This window comes from Erpetoichthys calabaricus, chromosome 10 (genome assembly GCF_900747795.2).
Source record: "Erpetoichthys calabaricus chromosome 10, fErpCal1.3, whole genome shotgun sequence".
Taxonomy (NCBI): Eukaryota; Metazoa; Chordata; class Cladistia; order Polypteriformes; family Polypteridae; genus Erpetoichthys; species Erpetoichthys calabaricus.
This window is the reverse complement of record NC_041403.2, coordinates 154,865,339-154,891,594: the sequence shown is the minus strand read 5'-3', so window position 1 is coordinate 154,891,594 and position 26,256 is coordinate 154,865,339. Positions and strand designations below refer to the sequence as shown.

Genomic DNA, 26,256 nt, shown 5'->3' with positions numbered 1-26,256 from the left:
CCCTGTGTGACACCCGGGAGCTACAGTCATTTATAAAACTGTTTCTGCATGCTTTAGTTAGTGCAGAGCTAAAAGACAAGAACATGTCACCGATGTCTAATGTTTTCCGTAGATCCTCCGACAATACTGGAGATGAAGCTCACCGGAATGGGCCTGGGCCGCCCTGGATTGATACGATGTGAGACTGCTGCAGTGCCCTCGCCGCTTTTTGAATGGTACAAAGGAGAGAAGAAGTAAGTACTGTGCCATCATAAACCGCTCGGGTGTATTTGTGACCTAGTTATGAAATAACAAATGAGAACTGTAAGGGGAGGTTACTGTTAATCAAATGTCGTTCCTTTCACCTCAGTTGCTAGCAGATCAGGAGGTTATTTCTAAACGTTAAAGGATTAAGTTCAGCATTTTTCAAGTCAAACTTTTTTCTTCACAAAAATGCTATACCGTATATGCAATTGGCACACAAACTGGTGTTCTAAATGTAATTGATTTTTTATAAATGTAAAATATTTTATATCTTACCCACACTGGCACTTTGCATTGCAGTTTATGGGGCATGGAGGGGAAGCTTGAAAATTTAACCAAATACGTCCATTTTTCAAGACAAGACAGTTGTCGAATACCGATCTGCATGTTGCGATAACACACACATTGTAAAATACTTTATTACATGTAATTTTTGAACAACATAAACACCAATAATATGAGTTCCAGCCATTTTAAAAGAAGACCAGCTGTGTGCGATAGCTCAGTACTTGGTATCCTTGCGCAACAACTTTTCACCCACCCAGGATGTGGTTTACTCGCGACAGACCAAATCACAGTAAACTTTTCATGTCACATGGTTGGTTTGGTTTTGATTGAAATTTACGTGAACATTCACACAAGCAAAAAGAAAACATATTCCTACCATGAGAAAAATAGCACTAGGAATATGCGATAAAACAATTATTTACAGATCTCTTTTCTTGTCACAAACATGTGTCGAAAACACAGAAGGTGTGGATCAATACTCAACAGCTGTCTTTGCTTGAAAATTGGACATATTTGTTAAGTTCTTAAGCATTTCCTCTGTTCCCCTATACTTTTCACTGTAAGGGTCTAGATTGGGCAAGATAAAACATTAAATTTACAGAAATTACTTAATTTAATAGTAATAGATGCGTTTTTGTAGTATCTAACTACAGTGTTACCAAATCATCCTACATTGTAGTATTTCTACATTTGACACCAATGGAAGGCAGATACAGCAACATTCTTTAAACGTACGGGCGAATCTCGTATTTGAGGATATCAGAAATTAAGGGGAAGTGCATTTAAAAGTGAAGCCGGGAAATATTTCTGAATACAAAGAGTTGTAGGACTACTGAGACATGGAGTTGAAGCAGAAACATTGATAACCTTTAAGAAGGATCTAGATGAGATGCTGGAACAGCTTAGCAGTTATCTAAACAAATGGGCTTGATGGACTGGAGGATCTCCCCTCGTTTGTCAAGTTTCTTATGTTCTTTGATGTTTGTAAATCTCCACTTTACAAATGGGTTATTTGAGATGAATGCCTGTAGACACATCCATCTTAACTGTTGGCACGTTACTCAAATGCCTTCACCTCAGCATATTGGGAATCCCTAAAGTGGAGTCGCATGATAAATGGAGAGCAGGCTGCCGTTACACAAAATTAGTCGTACTTTCTCATTAAGCTGACTTACAGTACTCGCTCTAACATGGTCGGATGAAAGAAAATCAATGAGCAGAACACTTTAAAGCAAATGAAAGCAATGTCCATTACCACTAAAAATCAATTCATTGCACACGTTGCTAAGGGTTTATCTTCTGTTAGTTAAAAACAAAATACTAACTAACTGACCGCCCAAATAGCAATTGAGTAATAGCCCAGTGCTGACCCATGCTTACCACCTTCATTTGACCCCTGGAATGATGGTGATCAACTCATCCATATCTGACATTAAGAACACAGCCTCAAATCAACCTTTATTAAACCAAGGCTTGGGTATGCGTTGGGCCAGACCTGGGGCACAACTGAACCTTCTGAAGATGACATGTGAAGCCCAACTGGGCCAGAGCACAACTACAGCTCAGCCTTAATAAGACCAAATCTGAAGCAGGATGTGGGCCTGAGCACAAACACATCACAAAAGCTGCACACCCCAAAAGAACTGAGACTGCGTGGTCACAGCAAATATCGAATGAATGTATTTTAATTTTTTTTTGTCCATAAAAAGTTTATCTATACTAATAAAAGGCAAAGCCCTCACTGACTCACTGACTGACTGACTGACTGACTGACTGACTGACTCATCACTAATTCTCCAACTTCCCGTGTAGGTGGAAGGCTGAAATTTGGCAGGCTCATTCCTTACAGCTTACTTACAAAAGTTAGGCAGGTTTCATTTCGAAATTCAAAGCGTAACGGTCATAACTGGAACCTCTTTTTTGTCCATATACTGTAATGGACTGCAGCTCGCTGACCGTGGGAGGCGGAGATGCGTATCGCGTCATCACGCCACCCACGTAATCACATGAACTGACTATGAAGGCAGTACGTACCCAAAGAGCGCTGAAGAAAACATTCATTACACAATTGAGAAGGCAGCGAAACAATAAGAAGCGAAGCACGGTGTAAACCATAAGTTTAAATTAAGTTTATAGAAACGCTCCCGCTGCCGTTTGCAATACCATATTCGCGAGATACAAGTTTAATGAGAAGACACGAGGTATAAACGAGATTTGGATCACTTTGTAACGGAGTTAAAATTGCTGTAGCGAGAAACTTTGAAGTGTCGGGTCTTAGCTAACATTAAATAAAGCCGTGGACATCGCAACATCACACAAGAGAGCGGCTCACGTGAACTGACTGAAAGCAGCACGTCGGAAACAAAACACCGTGTAAACCTAAAGTTTAAATTAAGTTCACAGACCTACAAAAGGTTGCCATTGATTTGAGGCAAGATTTCTGCTTTTCAACTATACGTTGCATTCTCAAGAGTGTGCTTGCACAGCTTGGTCATATTACAACCGGAGTGCTGAACTGACAACGTGGTATACAAAGAGAACTATAACAATCGTAATATATATATATATATATATATATATATATATATAATATGTAGATATATGTGGATATATATAAATATGTATATATATATATATATGTGTATATATATGTAGATATTATATATATATGTAGATATGTAAATATATATATGTATATATATGTCTGTGTGTGTGTATATATATATATATATATGTGTATGTATGTTGTGTGTGTATATATATATATATGTATGTGTGTGTATGTATGTGTGTATATATGTATATGTGTGTGTGTATGTATGTGTGTATATGTATGTGTATATATATGTTGATATGTGTGTATATATATATGTATATATGTTGATGTATATATATATATATATATATATATATATATATGTGTATATGTAGATATGTGTATATGTAGATATGTATATAAATATGTATAAACATATATACATATATATATGTTATATATGTTTATGTGTGTCTGTGTGTATATATATATATATATGACAGCAACACTCATAACAATGACAACACAATTACATTGACAATCATGTTACGTTATTTTTAAAATGTTTCCTTTTCTTTTTCATAACCTCTTTAACACACTACTTCTCCGCTGCGAAGCGCGGGTATTTTGCTAGTAGATTAATAAAAAGTCTTAGTGTCATTATTTTAGGGATCATCCTTCCTTAACAGCATTTAATCTCAAGTGCATAACACTTCTACACAGTTCATGGACATTAAAGGTAAAGTGTCCCTTCCAAATAGGCCTTTCATGGACACGTGTGGCTAGTTACAGCTGGGTTATTGTTGACCCAAAATGGAAATGATATACACACTTTACTTTATGGGCCACAGTAGGCCCAAAATACAAATGCCATGAAAACCCTTCTGGTTACTGTTAGGCCTTATTTGGCCCAAAACTGCAATGCCAGGCATACTGGATGTGCGCTGTCACAAAAATGGCCAAGAGACATCACAAAGGTTTGGGGCAGCCACCCGTATAATATGCCTTGGCTGAAAAATGGATAAATTGTTGAGATATGATCACAGGTTAGAGTCCAGAACAGAACTGATGGTGTGGAGGAAAGATGGCAGCTTTAAAGGCCAGTACAGGAAGTGATGTCATTGGGAATGGAAGTGATGTCATCAACAACACCAGACCCTGAAATGACATCTTCGGGACCAGAAGTTTCATCTTCAATGACGCCGGTACTGGAAGTGATGTTATCAATGGCGCCCTGGTGCCGGAACTTACGTCATCAATGGAGCCAGAACCTAGCGGGATTTCCCATGCACGGTCTGCAGAGGATTGGGAGAGAGAGTTAGTGCAGCTCACCACCCCCTGGTCTGGTGTGGTACTACTATTATTCAGGCCCTCAAGCTGTGTCCCAATCGCACGTGTGTGACAGTGGTTAATTGCATTTGGGCAATTAATGGTCCAAAATCTAAATGGCATTAAAGCCTTATATATGGTTGAATACAATTAGGATACTTTTCCAAAACATATATTACATCTGCTTCAGGGCATATGGGCTATGTTTTCCCCAGTGTACAAATGACATGAACTCTCCTACGTGTGGCTGGCAACAGCTGGGCCATAAGGTCCATAACTCTAATGCCAGACACACTTTACATGAAACTAGAATTTCTTTACTGTGGACATCACTAATTGTGGTTGGTTACATCTGTACCACTTCTGGGCCACAATATATTTGCAATGGCCATAACTGAACCTTTAAGTGCCAAAAGTCAACCAGATTTGGCACGGAATTGTCTGCTGTCTGGGCAGGGACAGCTTACACTACCTGGATCAAAGCGAAAGTGCATGTGTAGTCTTTACAATCTGACAGGTTGTGTATATTCCCTCATAACACCCTTAACAAATTCTGACAATAAAAATGGTCAATGCTGCCCTGTAGTACATCCACCCAGTAAAAGTGTAGTTACTCCTCCAAAGAGAAATATAGTGCATCCGGAAAGTATTCACAGCGCATCACTTTTTCCACATTTTGTTATGTCACAGCCTTATTCCAAAATGGATAAAATTCATTATTTTCCTCAGAATTCTACACACAACACCCCATAATGACAACGTAAAGTTTACTTGAGGTTTTTGCAAATTTATTAAAAATAAAAAAATTGAGAAAGCACATGTACATAAGTATTCACAGGTTTTTTTGCAAATTTATTAAAAATAAAAAAATTGAGAAAGCACATGTACATAAGTATTCACAGCCTTTGCCATAAAGCTCAAAATTGAGCTAAGGTGCCTCCTGTTTCCCCTGATCATCCTTGAGATGTTTCTGCAGCTTAATTGGAGTCCACCTGTGGTAAATTCAGTTGACTGGACATGATTTGAAAAGGCACACACCTGTCTATATAAGGTCCCACAGTTGACAATTCATGTCAGAGCACAAACCAAGCATGAAGTCAAAGGAATTGTCTGTAGACCTCGGAGGCAGGATTGTCTTGAGACACATATCTGGGGAAGGTTACAGGTTTCTGCTGCTTTGAAGGTCCCAATGAGCACAGTGGCCTCCATCATCTGTAAGTGGAAGACGTTCGAAACCACCAGGACTCTTCCCAGAGCCGGCCGGCCATCTAAACTGAGCGATCAGGGGAGAAGGGCCTTAGTCAGGGAGGTGACCAAGAACCCGATGGTCACTCTGTCAGAGCTCCAGAGGTCCTCTGTGGAGAGAGGAGAACCTTCTAGAAGGACAACCATCTCTGCAGCAATCCACCAATCAGGCCTGTATGGTAGAGTGGCCACACGGACACCACTCCTTAGTAAAAGGCACATGGCAGCACACCTGGAGTTTGCCAAGAGGCACCTGAAGGACTCTCAGACCATGAGAAAGAAAATTGTCTGGTCTGATGAGACAAAGATTGAACTCTTTGGTGTGAATGCCAGGCGTCACGTTTGGAGGAAACCTGGCACCATCCCTACAGTGAAGCATGGTGGTGGTAGCATCATGCTGTGGGGATGTTTTTCAGCAGCAGGAACTGGGAGACTAGTCAGGATAAAGGGAAAGATGACTGCAGCAATGTACAGAGACATCTTGACCTCAAGATTGACCATCTTGACCTCAGACTGGGGTGACGGTTCATCTTTCAGCAGGACAACGACCCTAAGCACACAGCCAAGATATCAAAGGAGTGGCTTCAGGACAACTCTGTGAATGTCCTTGAGTGGCCCAGCCAGAGCCCAGACCCGATTGAACATCTCTGGAGAGATCTTAAAATGGCTGTGCACCGACGCTTCCCATCCAACCTGATGAAGCTTGACATGGTGCTGCAAAGAGGAATGGGCCAAGGATAGGTGTGCCAAGCTTGTGGCATCATATTCAACAAGACTTGAGGCTGTAATTGCTGCCAAAGGTGCATCGACAAAGTATTGAGCAAAGGCTGTGAATACTTGGGATACTTGGGTACATGGGATTTCTCAGTTTTTTTATTTTTAATAAATTTGCAGAAACCTCAAGTAAACTTTTTTCATGTTGTCATTATGGGGTGTTGTGTGCAGAATTCTGAGGAAAAAAATGAATTTAATCCATTTTGGAATAAGGCTGTAACATAAGAAAATGTGGAAAAAGTGATGTGCTGTGAATACTTGCTGTATGTCTGTGGTAGGTGTGTAACGATACATCCATCCCCCTTTACCCACCCGACTCTAACCCAGCAATGTTGCTCCTGCATTTTGAAAATAACGGTTCTTTAATGGCAGGTTATGTTTCTCTACTGGGTTGTGTCATTCCTTGTAGAACTATTGCTTTGCAAAGCACCACGTTACTGTGGGAAGGGTTCTTCGCATGTAAAGTTGGTTCTTTGTTCTTTAAAGATTTCCTAATATGTGGAAGAAAAACACTGAAAGCTTTAATGTATGGTAAACCACCCAGCAGGGCACTGAACAGAATTAGAACACCATAGTCTGTGTTGTTGTATGCAGTGAGAGTCTTTTTAAAATCATAGACACAAATGTGTTACCATCTATCTGTGCTTATTTACTGTAGGGATCCTGTTATGCATCTAAATAAATAAAAGGTTCTTTCTGGAACCTTCAAGTGGAATGGATCTGTTAGGAACCAAAAATGGCTCCCCAATGGCATCACTGTGACCACTTTAATCTTAAGAGTGTAGATGCTCTTCACCAATGTCACACAGGAACTATCTTGTGTAAAACTGAATTTGGTGTCCCTGGTCCAAAAATGCACCATCCCTAACTAAAAATAAGAATAATTATTTAATACATATTATTGAGAAGAATCAATTTAAATCCATCCATCCATCCATTTTCCAACCCGCTGAATCTGAACACAGGGTCAGGGGGTCTGCTTGAGCCAATCCCAGCCAACACAGGGCACAAGGCAGGAACCAATCCCGGGCTGGGTGCCAACCCACCACAGGACACACACAAACACACCCACACTAGGGCTAATTTAGAATTGCCAATCCACCTAACCTGTATGTCTTTGGACTGTGGGAGGAAACCGGAGCGCCCAGAGGAAACCCACGGGGAGAACATGCAAACCACGCAGGGAGGACCCAGGAGTGAACCCAGGTCCCCAGATCTCCCAACTGCGAGGCAGCAGCGCTACCCACTGTGCCACCATGCCACCCTCAATTTAAATCAAAAAGCAAATTAAAAAGCAAAATTAATCTAAATTTGAAACATACATACCAAACTAGAAGTACACAATGGAAATTTTCACTTTAAGAGACATAAAGGCTGTTGTGATATCCACTTCATCAAAGTAAAAAAAGGGTGCAGACTTACAAAATAAATAAATAAATAGATCAAACAAAAGGCCAGACCTCCCCGTAATTCTACTCTCTGCCTACTGGATAGGCCTCCCCACAGGGCGGCCTAGCCCCAAATTCCACAAGCAGGTTTTCCGACCCACACAGGTCCAAAATGGGGCTAAGGCTCTGAATAAGAAAGCCTCAAACTATCCCAAAACCTGAAGAAAATGAAAGCTGATGAAACTCTGGGTCAAGAATAAACAAATATATTTGAAGATTTATTCAAACAAATTCAGCAATAGAACAAGTAAAAAAAGGCAGTAACACAAACAAGCAAAATAGTTATTGCCAAAGGCAAAACTTAAAAGCAACTGGCTCCAAATAAACATCAACTGAAACAGTACCTTACAGCAAATCAGAACATCAAAAGAAAAGCAAAATGAAACATCAGGAGTCAAAGTTGACAATGCTGAAGCTGCAGAGAGAACAGTAGAAATGGTAAATACTGCTGAGGCCGTCCCCAGCTGCATAACCAGGTGGTCCTGCCTCCTTGGGCTCTACATACTGGAGACAGGGCAGTTGACAATAACAAAATAAACTAATAACAACAGCATTTATTTCTATAGCAGATTATCATACACAGGATGTAGATCGAAGTGCTTTACAAAATTTCAAAGAAATAGTAACAACAAAAGAAAACTATTAAAATTATTTAATAATATTAATGAATAAACAGCATAAAACCAATCGATATGGATCTTTGTAAACTAGCTGTGCTATACATGTAAGATGGGTTGAAATCTAAGTAATCAAGGTAGACCTCAGCATGAACATTACCGTAAACGGTTGCAATGCACCATCTGTTGGAATGAACAATGCAATGTATGTACCTCTGTTATATTCCATTTGGTATAGAATTTGTAAAAGCAGTGTTAAAGTTTGTGATGAGCCATCTGTTGGAATAACAAATCTTATGGATTTTAATACTACAGATGTTTGCGATGTGCTGTCTGTTAGAATGACAAAGACATAGTAACTGGATGGACATACAGAAACACAGACACACAGACACTTACCCTTTACATTATGGTGGGCATTAGTCCTTAGATATAGTATGATTTTTAAGTCCCTAAAGATGGGTGCAAAGTGTAGGCAGGAGTGAGATTGTTAACATGATCAACAGTATTTTAAAATCGATCCTAATGGATATTGACAGTCAGTGTATTGAAGCTAAAACTGCTGAAACTATTTTTTTTATTAGTTAAGATTCTTGCTGCTGTGTTTGGAATGAGCTGAAGCTGATTTATGTGTTTTCTTAGGTAATCCTGACGGAAGTGCATTGCACTAATTTAGGGTGTATCCGATGTCCTGGCTAAGTTGCCCATCTTGATCACATCTATCCTGGTCTCCTAATCATCCCCTGTCTCTAATTGGCTATCTCTCTCTCACTCCTTCACCATCCAATAACTAATGTGTGGTGAGTGTACTGGCGCCAATAATGACTGACGCCACCTCATCCAGGTGGGTGCTACACCTTGGTGGTGTTGGAATTGGTTCCCCTCTCTCTATTGTCACAGGAGGCTGGGGGTGGTACCCAGCCGGGATGCCCAGGAGGACCAGAGGAGGGCTTATGCCTCCCCCGGACCACGTGGGGGCGACCGCCCTGCTGGCTTTGAGGACCACGGGAACAGAGCTTAGAAGCTCAACCCCATAGGGGCCCGTGGTCACCAACCAGGGGGCACCCCAATGCCTATGGAGCCCTGGTCCTCAGCACTTCCGCCACATCCAGAAGTGATGAGGGGAAGAAGACCAGGGACACCCGGAGTACTTCCGGGTGCACAGCCGGTACTTCCGCCACACTGGGGAGTGCCGGCGGAAGCTAATCGGAAGGCACCTGGAGCACATCCAGGTGTGTATAAAAGGGGCCGCCTCCCTCCTTTCAGTGGCTGGAGTCGGGTGGAAGAGGACGGAGCTCGGAGGAGAGGAGTGGAGGCGGTGAAGAAGGCATTGTTGAGGGCCTGGACTGAGGGTGATTAGTGCTATGGCACTGGGTTGTGTGCTTCATTAGTTGTATATAATTGTAAATAAAATGTGTGGTGGTGCTTTAAACATGTCTACCTCTCTGTGTCTGGGCTGTTCCCCACACTATGTAAAATGCTCTGAGTAGCAAGAAAATCTCTACATGAATTAATTAATCCAGCCGGCTAAAAACAAAAGCAGGAATTATTTTTTTCAGTGTCCTGACATTTCAGTAGGGATCTAACTTTTGCATTATTTCTTAAATAGATACAACGTTAACATAATACAATAATGAATAACTAATTCAATAAAAAACCACAGAAAAAACAAAAACAGAATTAATAACAGAACATGCAAATGTATATTCAAATAACAATAAAAAGACTCAGTAAATTTATGGCTATACCATAACAAAGGCAAACTGAAAAGGGTCTCCAATTGTTATATTCAGCTATGGTTATTCACCTGGCTTAAATTTCTTTCTTTTATATTTAATATTTTTGTTGCTTATTACGTTTCCATATTTTAGAAATTGTGCATTTGGTTTTTCCTTTAAGTAACATTCAGTTTTTCTTTGATTGTGTTCCCCTAATTATTTAATTTGTAAGAAGTCTGCTTCTGTGTCTTTGAAGGTATTCCTTGTGTTTTGTGGGTGGAGCCACCCTGATGTCACAGGTGAAGGACCGCCCTCAGCCTTTATATTCTGAAGCTGGGAGCGGATCCTTCAGTCCTGCATTGACATTTACAGTATAGAGTTCATACTGAGCATTGCTTTCTTCTGATTTTTGGATTTATTTGCTTTTTTTCTTGGTTTTGATTATTGGGTTATATTTCAGGACTTTGTTCTGGATTACCTATTTATGCAAATCCTGTTGCCTTATTTCTTTTCCCTTTGTTTTGTCATTTACAAATATCTACTTTTTATTTAAAGCTTACCATTTGCAAGACATAGGTTTTAATGTTTTTTTTTTCCCTTTCCCATGACGGGCATTTATGATATCTTGTGAGATTAAAGTCTCATTTTATCTAATTATTTAATCTTCTCAAAACACTTTTCCTGGTGAAGGTCATGATGGCAGCATACCAAGCTGGTCAGTCCAGATTTCCTTGTCCCTAGCTAGAAATTCCAGCACTTTCTAAAAAATTCCCAGGTGTTCCAAAGTCAGAGGTATGATCCCTCCCAGCATGTCCTGGGTCTGGAAAGGGTCACCGCCCAATGATAGATAGATAGATAGATAGATAGATAGATAGATAGATAGATAGATAGATAGATAGATAGATAGATAGATAGATAGATAGATAGATAGATGCCACAGAGTAATCTTTTAGGAGTGAGTGTAACAAGTGTTTGGCTGCTTAGTGATAGGAATATGGCAGCTTTACGGTGGGTTAGAAGGAAGGGGCGAGCCTCTGAGGCTGGAAGCGGAAATGAAATGTCTTAGAAATGGATGGGAGGTCTCTGGAGGTGGGACTATGCACTATGTGCAGGGACCGGAAGTGTCGTTAGGTGGGTTTTGCTTCTGGGGATCTGCAGAGGAAAGACAAGAGGGATTAGTACAACCTGTCAAGCCCTGGTCCGGCATTACTACATTGTTAGTCGAGCTCATCAACTGCTTCCCAAGTGCACATGTGTGACAAGACATAAGCTGTTAGTGTAATGTGTTGTCTTGTAGAGTCCTGTGATGACCCTAGATAGATAGATAGATAGATAGATAGATAGATAGATAGATAGATAGATAGATAGATAGATAGATAGATAGATAGATAGATAGATAGATAGATAGATAGATAGATACTTTATTAATCCCAAGGGGAAATTTACAATGGGACATGCATTGAGTGGCTCTAGAGGGAGCCGCACCTTACAACACCTCCATACCACTGCAAGTTACTCCTCTCAAGCCAGAGGACCAGCGACTCTACTGTGAGGCTCTCTCAAAAAACAGCTTCTCGTTCAGTCATGGAGCATCAACCCAGCCACCCTGTGAAGAAACCCCATTTTTACTGCTTGTACGTGAGATCTGCTACTTTTTCTGACTTCCTACAGCTCATGACCACAGGTGTGGGCAGGAATGTAGATCAACAAATAAACCAAAGCTTTTTGCCTTTAGACTTAGCTCCTGCGTCAGCATTACGGACCAGTACAGTGCCAGCAGGTCCAATCCACTGGTGTGAGGGGTCTATTCTAGGCATGCAAGGGAAATCCCTTGTCTGGTTTATGCAACTTTTTCAAGGCCTTTCATTATTTGTGTGCTTTCAAAATACAACACTAAGAGACAAGAACTAAAACTAAGCAAAAATGCTTGTTTTTTTTAAAGAAAGAACACAAAGAGTGGCTGAAGAGGACAGCAGCAAACACACACTATTGTCACAGCACCCTTATGAATGCCAGTGAGAGTCTTAAATAGTCTTCTCAGTTAACTGCACCCCTCTTGACTACAGGAGCTGAGAGTCGTTATTCTAAACTAGCTGTCTCCCGCGGCTCTGCCCACGTAGTATTGAAACAGGACAAACAATAAAAAAATAAGAAAAATGTCATTCTGGCCAAGCGGAAAGTAGGTACGCTCCAATGTCAAACGTATCTGACGGCACTGTATCTGACGGAAGAATGTCCCCCACTTGGGGAGAAAAGCATGTGGCCATGATATCTGTGGCAATCAGTAGCTACCCTCTAAAACACACGTAGCTCTGATCTCTCTCTCAAAAACGTTAAATGTTACTCCATAACAATCTGTAGATGATAATGTCTGCTGAACAAACTGGTAACGCTAACTAAGCAGAGGCAAGGTGTGCTCCAGCACATGGTGATAGGTAGAGCGACTCCAACTGAGGCTGGCGTGTGAATGAGGAGGCCCCCACCCCTTGGCCGGCAGCCGCTCTATCAGATTCACACAAATAAATCAGTACCACATGTGAACTATGATACTTAGCGCTTTGAGATAAGTTTCAAAATCAACCAGAATGTTCTAGCAAATTATGGAAAAAAACCTGATCTAAATCCATTAAGTAGTTCTCTCATGAAAAGTTGACAGACATACAGACATTGGATTTTATATATATACTAGACAAAGAGCCCGTTTCGACAACGTAAGATGAAACGGGCACGAGTGGAATAGTAAGTAATAAGTATAAGCACCACAAACCTGAAATAGGTGTATTGAATGAATGCGTAATTAGACCTGGAGCTGTAGTCGAAATCGCCTTTCAGGCCTCTAGAGCTTTAATCGAAGTCACCTTTCTCTTTGAATTTTCGCGGCCGTAAATCCGCCGCCTTCTGCGATGTCGGTCTCGTACGGTTTTTCGGGCAGCTGAGCAGAAGGTGACTGCGCATTCGACAAATGTGAGTGAGTGAGTGAGGAGACTGGTGAATTATATACTGTATAAGCTGTCCTCTGCAGCTCCGCCCCCATAGTAGTGAGACAGGACAAATAAATAACAACAAAAAAAAAAATATAATTCTGGCCAAGTGGAAAGTGGGTACACTCCAATGTCAAACGCTGGCACCGTATCTGATCGTGTTCAGCTCTGATGGGAGAGCACGTGGCCTTGATATCTCTGGCAATCATCAGCTACCCTCTAAAACACACGTAGCTCTGATCTCTCTCTCAAGAATGTCAAACGTTACTCCTTAACAATCTGTAGATGACAATGTCTGATGAACAAACAGGTAACGCTAGCTAAGCAGAGAGAAGATACGCTGTGGCGAGAGGCAGAGCGACTCGAAGGGAGGCTGGCGTGAGAGTGAGGAGGGCCCAGGCCCGCAGCCTTGCTCTCGGATTCGCGCAAATAAATTGGTACTGCAAGAGAACTATGATACTTAGCGCGATGAGAGAACTTACAAAATCAACTGGAATGAACAAGCAAATGATATTATATTTAGCACTGCTGCCTCGCAGTTAGGAGACCCAAGTTCGCTTCCCAGGTCCTCCCTGTGTGGAGTTTGCATGTTCTCCCCGTGTCTGCGTGGGTTTCCTCTGGGTACTCCGGTTTCCTCCCACAATCCAAAGACATGTAGGTTAGGTGCACTGGCAATTCTAAATTGTCCCTAGTGTGTGCTTGGTGTGTGTATGTGTGTGCGTGCCCTGTGGTGGGCTGGCGCCCTGCCCGGGGTTTGTTTCCTGCCTTGTGCCCTGTGTTAGCTGGGATTGGCTCCAGCAGACCCCCGTGACCCTGTAGTTAGGATATAGCGGGTTGGATAATGGATGGATGGATATATATATTTAGAGAGAGAGAAGGAGAAAGAGATGAGGGTCTGTCTACAAATACAGAAGACAATTAAGAATAAGGGACCGCTGAAAAATTATAAACACAAAATAAAGCAAAAATAAAAAGTGTAAGGAATCTAGGAAAACAAAAACATGAAAACAGAGCATTGCAGTAACCCTAACAGCGGGACACTGTGTGTGTGTGAGGCAGCACTGGGCCACCCCTTGATATCGTTAAGTTATTTGTATTTTTGTCGACTTGACATGACATTAGGATCTTGAGACTGTTGTGTTTAGCCGCACTATGTAGCAATGAGGGCCAAGTTCAGAATCCCTGCCTGAATTCCCCAATTAACCTTTTGCATTGTGACTTGCAAAGAATTCTTTCATGCGAGTTCTCTTTGCAAGATCTGTATTCTACCTGTAAGTGTAATTTTAAAACCGTGTTTACAATAGGGTTGAAGGCTTATCCAGCATTTTGTCAGCTGCATAATATATCATTACATATAGTCTCGCTTTATAGGCTGATTTGCACCTTCTTCTCTATAATTTTCTGAAATTGTAGAGCGACTCCTTGGAGAGCTTATTCATTTTATCATAGTTTATATAGAAATCACAGTCAATGATTTCCATGACTCCTATGTCTCAGATCTAAAAGACGATACAATTCAGATAGACCTTGCCCTTGTGAGAACTCTAACCTTGTAATGAAACGGTCATGCACTAGCATTCTCATTATACCTGGGTTCTCACCATTGATGTCAGTAAGGTTAACATCGGGAATGTGAATGACCTCGTCCCTCTCACTTCGACTGCTAATGCAGTATTAAACATGTCCTCTGTGGGATGTGTAGGAAGCTCACATTAAAATACATGACATCACTCCTTGCCTACCCAAGTTTCTAAGTCAGATTTTATCTGTAACATTGTTTTTGACCTATCTTTATATTCTACTTGCCCTCCTCCATTGCCCGATAAATTTCCTTTCTCTAGAACGGGATCGAATTTTAACCACTCAAAAGAAATCATTGCCTTTATTCCGTTGCATGAAGGCAAATGCATTTTGGAAAGTTAATTAACCCTTTGTTGGATTTTTAAAAAGCCATTGAAGTGAAGCTTCATTTTTTACTGTCAGCTCTGGTGACCCTATTGCTGTTTGCCAAGAGTGTAGGAACATCAAAAGATTTGATGAAAGCTGGCAGTTTTGCCCAAAATAGCTTTTCAGTTCTTATTCACTACAATAAGCTTTTGCAAATAAATATCTAGTTAGATTTAAAAGTTCTGCTACCTTCAACTGTACTGCCAAGTTACACGTATTTAGAATTCTATAGAGACAAATCATTAAAATGATTTCTAGTACCTTCATGAGTGATGAAAGACTTAGTTCAAATCAACAGCTACTTTCTTTATGAACCCATTCATCCATCCATTTATTCATTTTCTGAACCCGACATTACTGATCAGGATTTCAGGGAGCCAGAGCCTATCCCAGCAGCATTAGGCACAAGGCAGGGACCAATCATAAGTGAATATTTCTATTTGTACTGCTGTATTTCTGTTTATTTTAAATTTAATACAAAGCTTAGACATTTGGGGAATGGCTATTGTTAAAAGAGGGAGAAAAAATAGAGAAATGTTGTAGGAATAATCTGCTGTTCTGAACTGCTTCGAATAATGTAAGACAGTCCTGTCACCAGAGTTCAGAAGAAGAATGACCTTCTGAGGCGCACCTCTTCAACAAAGAGCCACTGCCGTCCCTACATCCAATGGCCGTGCAACAGCAACAACAACATTTATTGATATAGCACATTTTCATACAAAAAAGTAGCTCAAAGTGCTTTACATAATGAAGAAAAGAAAAATAAAAGACAAAATAAGAAATTAAAATAAAACAACATTAGTTAACATAGAAAAAGAGTAAGGTCCGATGGCCAGGGGGGACAGAAAAAACAAAAAAAAACTCCAGACGGCTGGAGAAAAAAATAAAATCTGCAGGGGTTCCAGGCCACGAGACCGCACAGTCCCCTCTGGGCATTCTACCTGACATCAATGAAATAGTCCTCTTTGTGTTTAGGGTTCTCACAGAAGGACTTGATGATGATGGTCATGCAGACTTCTGGCTTTTAATCCATCAATGTTGGAACATCACGGTGCTTTGAGTAGATGGTGGTGGCGCAAGCCACCACCAAAAGGACACCGGAAAAGGAAACAGAAGAGAGAGTAGGGGTTAGTACAGATTTTACTGTGCAAAATCCTCCTCTGCTGCGAACATCCAGTTCATAAAAGGTAGGGACCAATAATAAGTGAATATTTCTACTTGTATTGCTGTATTTCTGTTTATTTTAAATTTAATCCAAAGCTTAAAAATTTGGGGACGGCTACTGTTAAAAGAGGGAGAAATAAATAGAGAAATTTCCCAATATAACCAGCATCTCTTCTCTGCAGATGTCCAAACCAAAGGGGGATCCACTCGCAATACCACAGAGTAGTCTTTTAGGAGTGAGTGTAACAAGTGTTTGGCTGCTTAGTGACAGGAATAAGGGGGCTCCGCCCCCTGCTCGCTTCGCTCGCCTACCCCCGGCGTTTTGAACCCGTGCCCGCTGGGCAGCCACGTGTGAGGATGACGCACGTTTAATACGGAGCGTTCGCCCATGTCACTCTGGGGCCCCCCACTGTTAATGCGGAGCTCCGTCCGTACTATTATGCGGTGCATTGTGGACTACTGAGGACCCCGTAGTGTTTCCCGTTTCAGTTTGTATCTCGGTCAGTCGAGCTTTCTTTTTTGAAGCTTTTGAATTCCGGTCTTCATTATCTGTAACCTGCTGTCCATGTGTTTGGCCCTCTCGTTTAACCTGTTTATGACGTTTTACTTTGCTTTCTACTTTGTCTTTCATTTCTGATCTCGCTTTATTCTGCTTTTGTTTCAATGACACCTGGTCCGTGGTGAATATATTTTCCCTTTTTCGAGTACTAATTTTCATTTGTTTGCGATACTGTGATGTTTATCGTATTGTTAATAATGCATCACTGTAATGTGATTCACCTATGCTGTATAGTTTGGACGTGTGAGGATGACATTTGTTTAATACGGAGCGTTCGCCCGTGTCACTCTGGGTCTCCCCACTGTTACTACAAAGCTCTTTCCGAACTCTTATGCGGTGCATTGTGGAGCACTGCGGACTCTGTAGTGTTTCCCGTTTCACTTCGTATCTCATTTAGTCGAGCTCTTTCTTTTTGGAGCAGTGCCTGCCTGGTCTGCGGCATTTCAGACGCACGTTGTAGGCGCCTGCGTTCATTAATTATATCCAGGCAGGCGCGTGTTTGTATCTCGGTCACTCGAGCTGTGTCGTGTTGAATCCGTGCCTGCTTTGCCTACACAGTTTGAGACGCGCGTTGTAGGCGTCCACGTTCATTAGATCTGTCCACGCGGGCTCGGTGTCGAAGCTGTGTTAGTTGTTGAGCTGTTTGGTTTTGGAGCCGAGACAGTTTTGCTTCCGCGGTTTCAGACGCGTGTCCGTACCATCTTGGGTTTGATGTATGAACCTTTGTGGACTCCGTAGTGTGTCCCGTTTCACTCTGGGGCGGGGTGTTGACTGCTCTTGTTTTACTATGTCTCCTCCTGCGCTTTCACCACGCATTAGTGCCACTCACAATATGGCGGCGACGCCTGCGCCTTCCGTATTATGTCGGTTTGCTGTGTAGGCGCCTTTGCCTTTTGTACTTTACCGCGCCTTCCGGGTCCGCCTCCGCTGTGTGGTGTGGACGTTTAACTGTCGTTGTTTCTGCCTTTATATTCTGTATCTCGGTGTGCATGTGTTTCGTGCCTAGGTTTTTTGAAGCTGTTGCATTCCAGTTTTCATCATATGTAACACGCTCTCCATGTGTTCGTCCCCGTTCTTTAATCCCTTTATAAAGTTTTACTTTGTTTCCTATTTTGTGTTTTATTTCTGACCTCGCTTTATCCTACTTGCGGCATGTCAGAAGGTTCGTAGTCTTTCTAGTTTTACTCTGGGGAGGGGGGCTTTGTTCTGTAACCTGCTCTCCATGTGTTTGTCCCTGTTCTTTAACCTTTTTATGACGTTTTACTTTGTTTCCTACTCTGACGGTTCGTAGTCTCTCCCATTTTGCTCTGGGGGGGGGCTTTGTGTAGCACTTGTGCACTATGTCTTTTGCGTCCACAGGCAGGTCCCTGCGTCCATATCCGGTTTACCATTCTCGTTTAGTAATATGGATATGGTGGCTTTATGGTGGGTTAGAAGGAAGAGGCGAGCCTCTGAGGCTGGAAACGGAAATGACGAGAGCCTTAGAAATGGATGGGATGTCTCTGGAGGTGGGACTATGCACTATGTGCAGGGAACAGAAGTGTTGTTAGGTGGGTTTTGCTTCAGGGGATCTGCATGGGAAAGACAAGAGGCATTAGTACAACCTGTCAAGCCCTGGTCCGGCATTACTACAATCTTAGTCGAGCTCATCGACTGCTTCCCAAGTACACTTGTGTGACAAGACATAAGCTGTTAGTGTAATGTGTTGTCTTGTAGAGTCCTGTGATGACCCTAGATAGATAGATAGATAGATAGATAGATAGATAGATAGATAGATAGATAGATAGATAGATAGATAGATAGATAGATAGATAGATAGATAGATAGATAGATAGATAGATAGATAGATAGATACTTTATTAATCCCAAGGGGAAATTCACATTATTTTCCCATTTATGCTCTTTATGTTTTATAATAAAACTAGGGGGCTTCGCCCCCTTCTCGTTTTATGCCAACCACTTCGCTTCTCTGCCGCTTGCGTTGTGAAGAGGAAGGCTGAACGCACCCCAAGGAGATGTGATCGCTCCTCTGACACCCCCTCTTAAACGGTGATACAATGGGAAACACATACAGTACAGTTTTTTTTTTTTACCTCCTCTTTGCTCAATCAGCTGCTGGATTGCTGCTGCTGCCGTGCCACGTGATCAGCATTTCACACGGCGCACTTCTGTCATATCACCTAGGTCCATATATTCGATCTATTTTCGCTTTTACCTTTTCATCAATATCGCATTAAATTTTGATTCCGTGTTTGGAATTATATCGTGACAACACAATGTATAACTGCCTGTGAGTGAATATCGTTTCTTTCTCTCTGTGTCTGACGTCTTGCGGGACGTGAAAGTGTCTCTGAGATAATCGCGTCTTGTCTCCTTCCAAGATTTTTTTTTATAATAGAGAGATGTCTTCAGTCCCATATACTTACCACTTTTTATCAGTTACAGCAGTTCAGCACTTCTCGCCCATCCCCTTCTAGATTTATGATCTCCAGCAAATAGAGTGAAGAGGCAGCCATGAGTTAAGTGACGTATTTAATTATGTATTATTATAAATATAAAAAATAATAAGGATGCCGAGTACAATGTGCATGTTGCAAAACCATATCCTTATAACCTAACTATCAGTACAACTTATGACCATAAGCGGCTCTCAACTTCTCTCCAGTCTTACTTGGTTTCGCTACCACTTGACCCTTGAATGGAGTATAGAAGCAGGCCACATGCCTGTCTCAGTATGGCTGCCGAGTTGTTTTTATAGTGGAGAAGATAGAAGAGAGAGAGGTGGTCATCTCCTCATGGCCAGATGGTGTGAGAGTGAGAGAGAGGTAAAGTCAGGCAGGACGATTAACGTTATACTTTTCTTGACACAAATCATGAAATGAATGGTGCATTGTGGTACAGAATGGCTTTCAATTCAAAACCATTCATAAACAACCATACTTCAGATCAGTAGAATTTGTCTACCTGTCGCTTCCTGGGCCATTTACCAATGAAAGCTCTCAGGTACAGCTCATCCCATAGTAATCTTTTCCTGCCAACAATTTGGTTTATGGCCTTCCTGCTGATGAATGGCTTATAGCAGGGGTGTCCAACTCTGGTCCTGGAGGGCTGCAGTGGTGACAGATTTTCATTCTAACCAATTTTTTAATTAGTGACCGGATTTTACTGCTAATTAACATCTTTTGTCTTCATTTTAATAGACTTGACTCAGACCCCTGAATTGTTTCTTTTTACCTTAATTAGCAGCCAAACAAATAATAAGACACTAGACGAGCCAACACAAGACCAGCTAACCTGCGTCCATCACACAATATAAGAAAATAAAGAAAGGTGAAAGTCTCAGTAAGGTTGATCTGCACAGGTCACCAAAACATTTTGGTTTTGTTCTTAGAAAAAAACAGAAAATCAACAGCTTAGGAAATGTCTGCTGTGGCAGAATAAGAGCAGCAACAAGCAATGGAATAAATGAATGGGTTTAATTAGCAGCAAGACTCATTAAGTAATTGGTTGGAGTTTGAAGCCCCGATTTAGCTGGTTATCTGCTGCCTCACATCTCATCTCATTTCTGTTTGGTTTCAGTTTAATGAAGAAAAGAATCTGAATCCTTAAATACAGGGCTATTACAATGAAGGGAAAAGAATTTTATTAGCAGTGAGTATAGGTGACTGATTAGGTGAAGGGTTTATGCTCCTGCTACACAAGCGTTTTACTGTTTATACTTGTGCGCATACTTTACGTAAATCTGGAAGATTCCACCAGGTCGCAGTGTGAGATATCATCATGGTGAGAAAACGTTCGGCTTCGCTGTGTTGTGTATTACCTGATACATGCATTAAATTCTGGGGACACCTTGCTGCAATATCTCTGAAAAGGATGTTTAATGATTAAATCCATCAATCCCTGGACTGGGCATCAACTCATCGCAAGATGAATACAAGCACTCACTTACACTGGCGTCATTTTAGTGTCACCAACTACAGTAAATCTGTATATCTTTAGAAGGAAACCGGAGCACACTGTGGAAACCCAGCAGAAAAACATGCAAGCTCCAGGCAGGGAACACCACTGACGTGACTCCCTGCAAGACAGCATCGCTACCCCTCTGCCACCGTGTCACCCCCATGTGTGTAATTATTAACAGTATTCATTATTTAAGCGAAATTAATGGAATATCTGTAAAATGTAACATACATACTTTAATTCATTTCATCATGAAACTGATATTAAGCATAAATCTAATACATTTAATGTGTTCTGTGTGGCGATTGCTGCCTGCTGCTGCTGTCAGTTCATGAGGAAGCCCCAGAAGCACGTAGCGATTAATAACTGGGTTGGTTTTAAGATGATGTTTAAGACGGTCTACTTTAATGATAAAATAAGCTACGAGATTAAAGTGGAAAGTTTAAGATTAAAGCCGAAATGTCCACTTTAATAACAAAATACACCTTTTCACCGTGTCCTTAATTTTTATTCTCTGTGACTTAAATACATTCTGTTACTATTGTGAAGGTGCAAAAAAAAAAAAAAAGACGGCACAGAAGATGGCATAAGATACTTTTATAATGTATTGTGTCATTACGATGGGGAATATGTGACGGTATATAAAAGCACCACGGATGCATTTGTATTTTGTTTCACCAAATCGAACCATTCATCAAACATCGAAGCAGGCGCACGTCATTCTGCAAAGCAGTTTTCTGTCACATGTAGAGAGTAAACAGAGACTCTGACGTCACATTCTAACTTTTAACACACTTGCGCCCCCAGACTTTTTGCTGGGACTGCAACTCGTGCACACGTCTCGTTAATTTCTGAGGACCTGCTCAGAGGATGCATCAAATGAACGCTGGGAATGCGTGGCAGCCATGATACATGCGCGTACACAATCTGAGCGTGAGGTATAAACATGGCCCTTAGAATGAAAACATGCAGCCACTGTGGCCCTCCAGGATCGGAGTTGCTCACCCTTGTCTTATAGGCTCATGAAAGTCCAAACATGGATACCCTTGCCAGACCGACCTGATACTGTTCCCTGCCATAAACGTCACGTCCTCTGTCAGTCCTATGCACTCATTCGAGGGTCTGGTTAGGTAAAAATCCAAGCACCGCTGCTCTTCACAATACAGTAAAACCTGCCTCCTGAAACTCTACCTAATATTATATTGGTTTTGTCTAGCATACAAATAAAGACATGAAAAATGTTTTTCAATTTATAAGCCAGATATCACTCCTTTTACAACTCCACTACAGTGTAGTGTGCCAGATGTCAGCAGAATGTATGCAAGAAAATAAAAAAGAATATAGACAGCAGCAGACAGAAATCAGTGAAATTACCCCAGAGTAAAAATTGTCAACGCCACATGTAGGTAAGGACGGTACAAAAAATCTTTACAGTGAAACATCCCAGATTAAGAAAGACTTAACTTCGCTGTCACAGATTAAAGGAGACTCGCTTCACTTTTGATTGGAAGGCTGGTCCGCAAGTGTCATTACAAAGCGAACAAAGTTGCCTAAAAATATGAAATACGATGAATTTTTGATGCACTGTTTTTTCTGTGATGCCGAATGTAGTTGGGTCCTTCTGACTGATAAAGAACAAAGGCTGTTAATATCTGTCACAATTTCTGTAAAAGGTTTTAGCCGCTGCTTCATTTTAAATTATAATTCAGTCTGTTACCTCAGTGACGCTCAATGCGCTTATGTGGCAACAGTCGTATCTCAGAAAAAAAACAAAAAAGAAGAGTAGTTCTGGCAGACTTTAGCTGTATTATTATTATTTTTCTGATGCTTTATATAAAATTGCAGATATGGGGTATGAAAGGGTGAAGGGGGGGATTAAGCGGCTTGCGATGAGAAGAAATGACGAGGGATTTTCACCTTTGTTGTTCTCTGTTTTGCATGTTATTCACTCAAAGTTAATTAGCTCTATTTTTTAATTTTAGAATAAAACAATAAATGCAAATTAGCATATAAAAAGATTGCTTTCCATTTTCTGCAAACATTGGGATGATTTCAAACTGTCGATTGCAATTCTCTGCTAACTCCTCTGCTGTGCCGTGGTGCGCTGAAGCCGAACCTTGGCAGCGCCAGCCAATAATTGAACTGCACCTTCTTTCTCACTTACTGTTACACATCTTATCACAGGTTTGCTCAGATGAATCAAGTCATAACGCCGTTTGGAGATTTTGTTTTGATATTTTTTTGTTGTCAAGTAATCAGCTTTGTAATTAAATCTTGCCATTTTTTACTTTTTGCCACCAATAAACATAACAGCACCCATTGGCGGAATGCAGACCCGACAACCCCGTTATTGCTTATTGGCAGTTTCTCACATGTACTGTTTAACCTAAAAGTGCACAGATATTTTTTATTGCTTTCAAAAATTCAACATATTTTTTTTGTGGCTGGCTTTGTGTACGTTTAATGAGGAGACCCCCCTGCCTCAATGGTGCTGCGAGGATGTCCACTGTGTGAAAAATTGCAACTCTTCCTGGGGAATTCCTGGGCGAGCTGAAAGATATAATCCTTCCAGTGTGTCCCGGGTCTGCTGCGGTGCCCACCCCCATTTAGGGCTGAGCCAATGGTCAATGACATCTTTCATCGCTGATTGGTGCTCCAGCTCTCCAAACACCTGACACAAAGGCTTGTGTAAAAGCACAAAGAGTTTCCTTGAAAGCGTTTCCCACCACATAAATAAACAGCACACAGCAATGCTTTCCTTTTCTGTTTCTCGCTCTCTGTGCCTCCCAGTCACTGCCTCCTCCATTCCTCCATGCAGGCTTCATCCTCCTTCCTCCCGACTCTGGCTCCGGAAGTTGAGGCAGCTAGCTTAGTTTAGGTAATGCCCAGGAGTGGTCTCCAGTAAGCGGGGTCCGAAAGCACTTCCTAGTAAGGCGGAAGCCCATGAAGTTTGACCCCCCATTCCCTGCCGCACCCCCCTGGCAACACCCATGGAACCCACAGGTTTGAGCCACCAAACTCCAAGTTACATGATGCCCTGTGGCACCACTGCAACATAGGGGGCTGCCATCTAGAGATATTGGGGAAGGTAATGCCCTGTGCGCACTCTCTCTTCCAGTCCTCCAATTGTGGAGCCGTTTCTGCGGAGTAAGGGCCCCAGATGCCCCTCACACTGCGCACATTGTCGGTTTAAATAATCATCATATATTGGCTCCAAACATTTGCAGAAATTTCCTCAAAGTGGCAAACTGCAGCCCTCACTTTATCTCAAACGCCTCACCAGAAAATTGTCAGGCACTCATATTCGGAGAAGCAGGTGGTTGGCTACAATCTACAGTTTTGACTCTTGTTTTTATTTATTTGGTTACCAAACTTTCCCACACCGTTTCCTGACTAAGATTGGGCACAGTTTGCTTAGCTACTAATGTCTTTGATTCTGACACTTGCCTTGAAACATTATGACTTAGTGACATCTCCTGATTCCTAATTCTACCAAACAGGGACCACAAATTGAGACATGCAAGATGGAATTAAAGGGACAAAACAAAATCATGGCTCACAGCCAACAAGAATGTCATACCAGAATTACACATAAATCCTCCAGCTAACCCTGCTTGAAAAAATGAAACGATCATCTCAAAGCTTTTGCCACCTTGTGCAGTCCATACACTGGGTGGCAATCTAGTTAGTGGATTCTGCTGTAGGTCTTTGTTGAACTTCTTGTAACTGATAGAGGATGAAGAAAAAAGTTGAAATGGAGCGGAGAAGGTGGAGAGCTTTGTCTGTCACCTTTAACACTAGTTATACTTGTACCTGTTGTGAAAGTGTTTATTTGATATTTGGACTTCAGTCTTCACACATTATACACTTTATGTCAAAATTTTGTCATTAGTACTATAACTAACACATGTTTTTAGGTATTTGTTCAATATTTCTTGCCTCACTTTTCCTGTCATCCTACATTTACCCAGATCTTTGTAGACACAGATCACTCGTGAAATGCATGTGTTCCAAATAACAACATATTATTTACCCAATATAACTCCAGGCACCTCAAACCCAGATAAACAGACTTGAGCTGGAAGAACTTTTTTGTCGGACTAGAGTTGCAGCGGTGGGGGGATAGAATAGCAGGCTGCTTGCTGCTTGTGTTGATCGACATATTTGCAAAACAAAAGACACTAATGGAGAGATGCAAAGGAATTTAAGGTGGCCCAGGATTACAAGTTTTTTTGTAGGCTTCAGGGATACAAGTAGTAATAAATCTCAAAGGGTGGAGATGTCACAGAATTGATGGGAATTACTTCAGAGGCTGATAAATTGATCATTCTGATCACAGTAATATGACCTGCAGGTTCATGTGATTTTTGCCATCTAGAGAAGAGCAGCAGTATTAATGAAAAGATGCCTAGTTTCAGTTACAGGATTCTGCTGTAGTTCTTTGTTTAACCTTGAAGGCCTTACAGGAAGATGCTTCATACTGTCTTAAAAACTTGATTTATTTCATGTTCCTGACTAACTCAAGTTTGGTGGACTGAATGGTCTTCTCTTTTTTGTCAAACATCTTATGCTCTTATGTTCACATTCTAGTGTAATCCTTAAAATAAATTTATCTGTCCGGAACACCCTGAAGTCATCCAGTCTGAGCTCATTTTGAAAATGCTGCCCCTGAACCAAACTCTGTTACTTGCTATTTCCATTTCTATGTCCGACCATTAAAATGCCTAGTAAATGGGTAAGAAAACAATTTAGTTTAAGGCTGCGTCTTTGACAAAGCAAGAGTTTCAATTTGCTGGTACTGAATGATATAAACATGGCCTCAGAAAAATGTCAGGATCTCCTATTTTGAACATTTCTTGCATCTTGACTAGGGGTAGCAGTGTAAACTTTCTTTAATTAGGCTTAGATTATGTTTGAATAACGCTTCTGGTTATGATTTTGTATTTAGGTCAATTTTTTGTCACCTGTTTGTAGCGGTTGCTATGATGCTAAGATTCATACCGCCCAAAAGATGTTGATTTGTTTACATTACTTGTAGGGACCCAGGTACACACCCAGGCTTGACCCAGCATGCAAACATTCACACACAGAGACACTATTAGTGGCACAATGAATAAATAAGTAACGACGAAATATATTAATAAAATAATGAAGAAAAAGATGAACACACAAAATAACCCAATCACGTACACAAGGCCCTTCCCAGCTCCCCAACGGTGATAATAAATTACAACTATAACAATAAACTCAAACAATAAACACTAACCACATTTACCAAAACAGCCCAGTTTAGCAGGAACAGTTGATGATGGGTGAATGAAGGAAATACCTTGTGAACAGCTCACCAAAAGGAATGTAAAGTTTTGTCCTACCAGTTCCTAATGCGGCGTAAGGTGAATGAGAGTGCTCCCCAGATGAAGACTTATCCAATCAAGACGAACTCACAC

General features: G+C 41.3%; 1 protein-coding gene across 1 annotated transcript in view; it reads left to right on the top strand.

Annotated features, from left to right (window-relative positions):
• The window catches only part of negr1 (neuronal growth regulator 1), a 782,727-nt gene that overhangs the window by 610,798 nt on the left and 145,673 nt on the right, over window positions 1-26,256 (top strand). Inside the window, exon 5 of the mRNA XM_028812146.2 lies at window positions 113-233. Coding sequence (XP_028667979.1) covers window positions 113-233 — 121 coding nt within the window. The remainder of the gene's footprint in view (window positions 1-112; window positions 234-26,256) is intronic.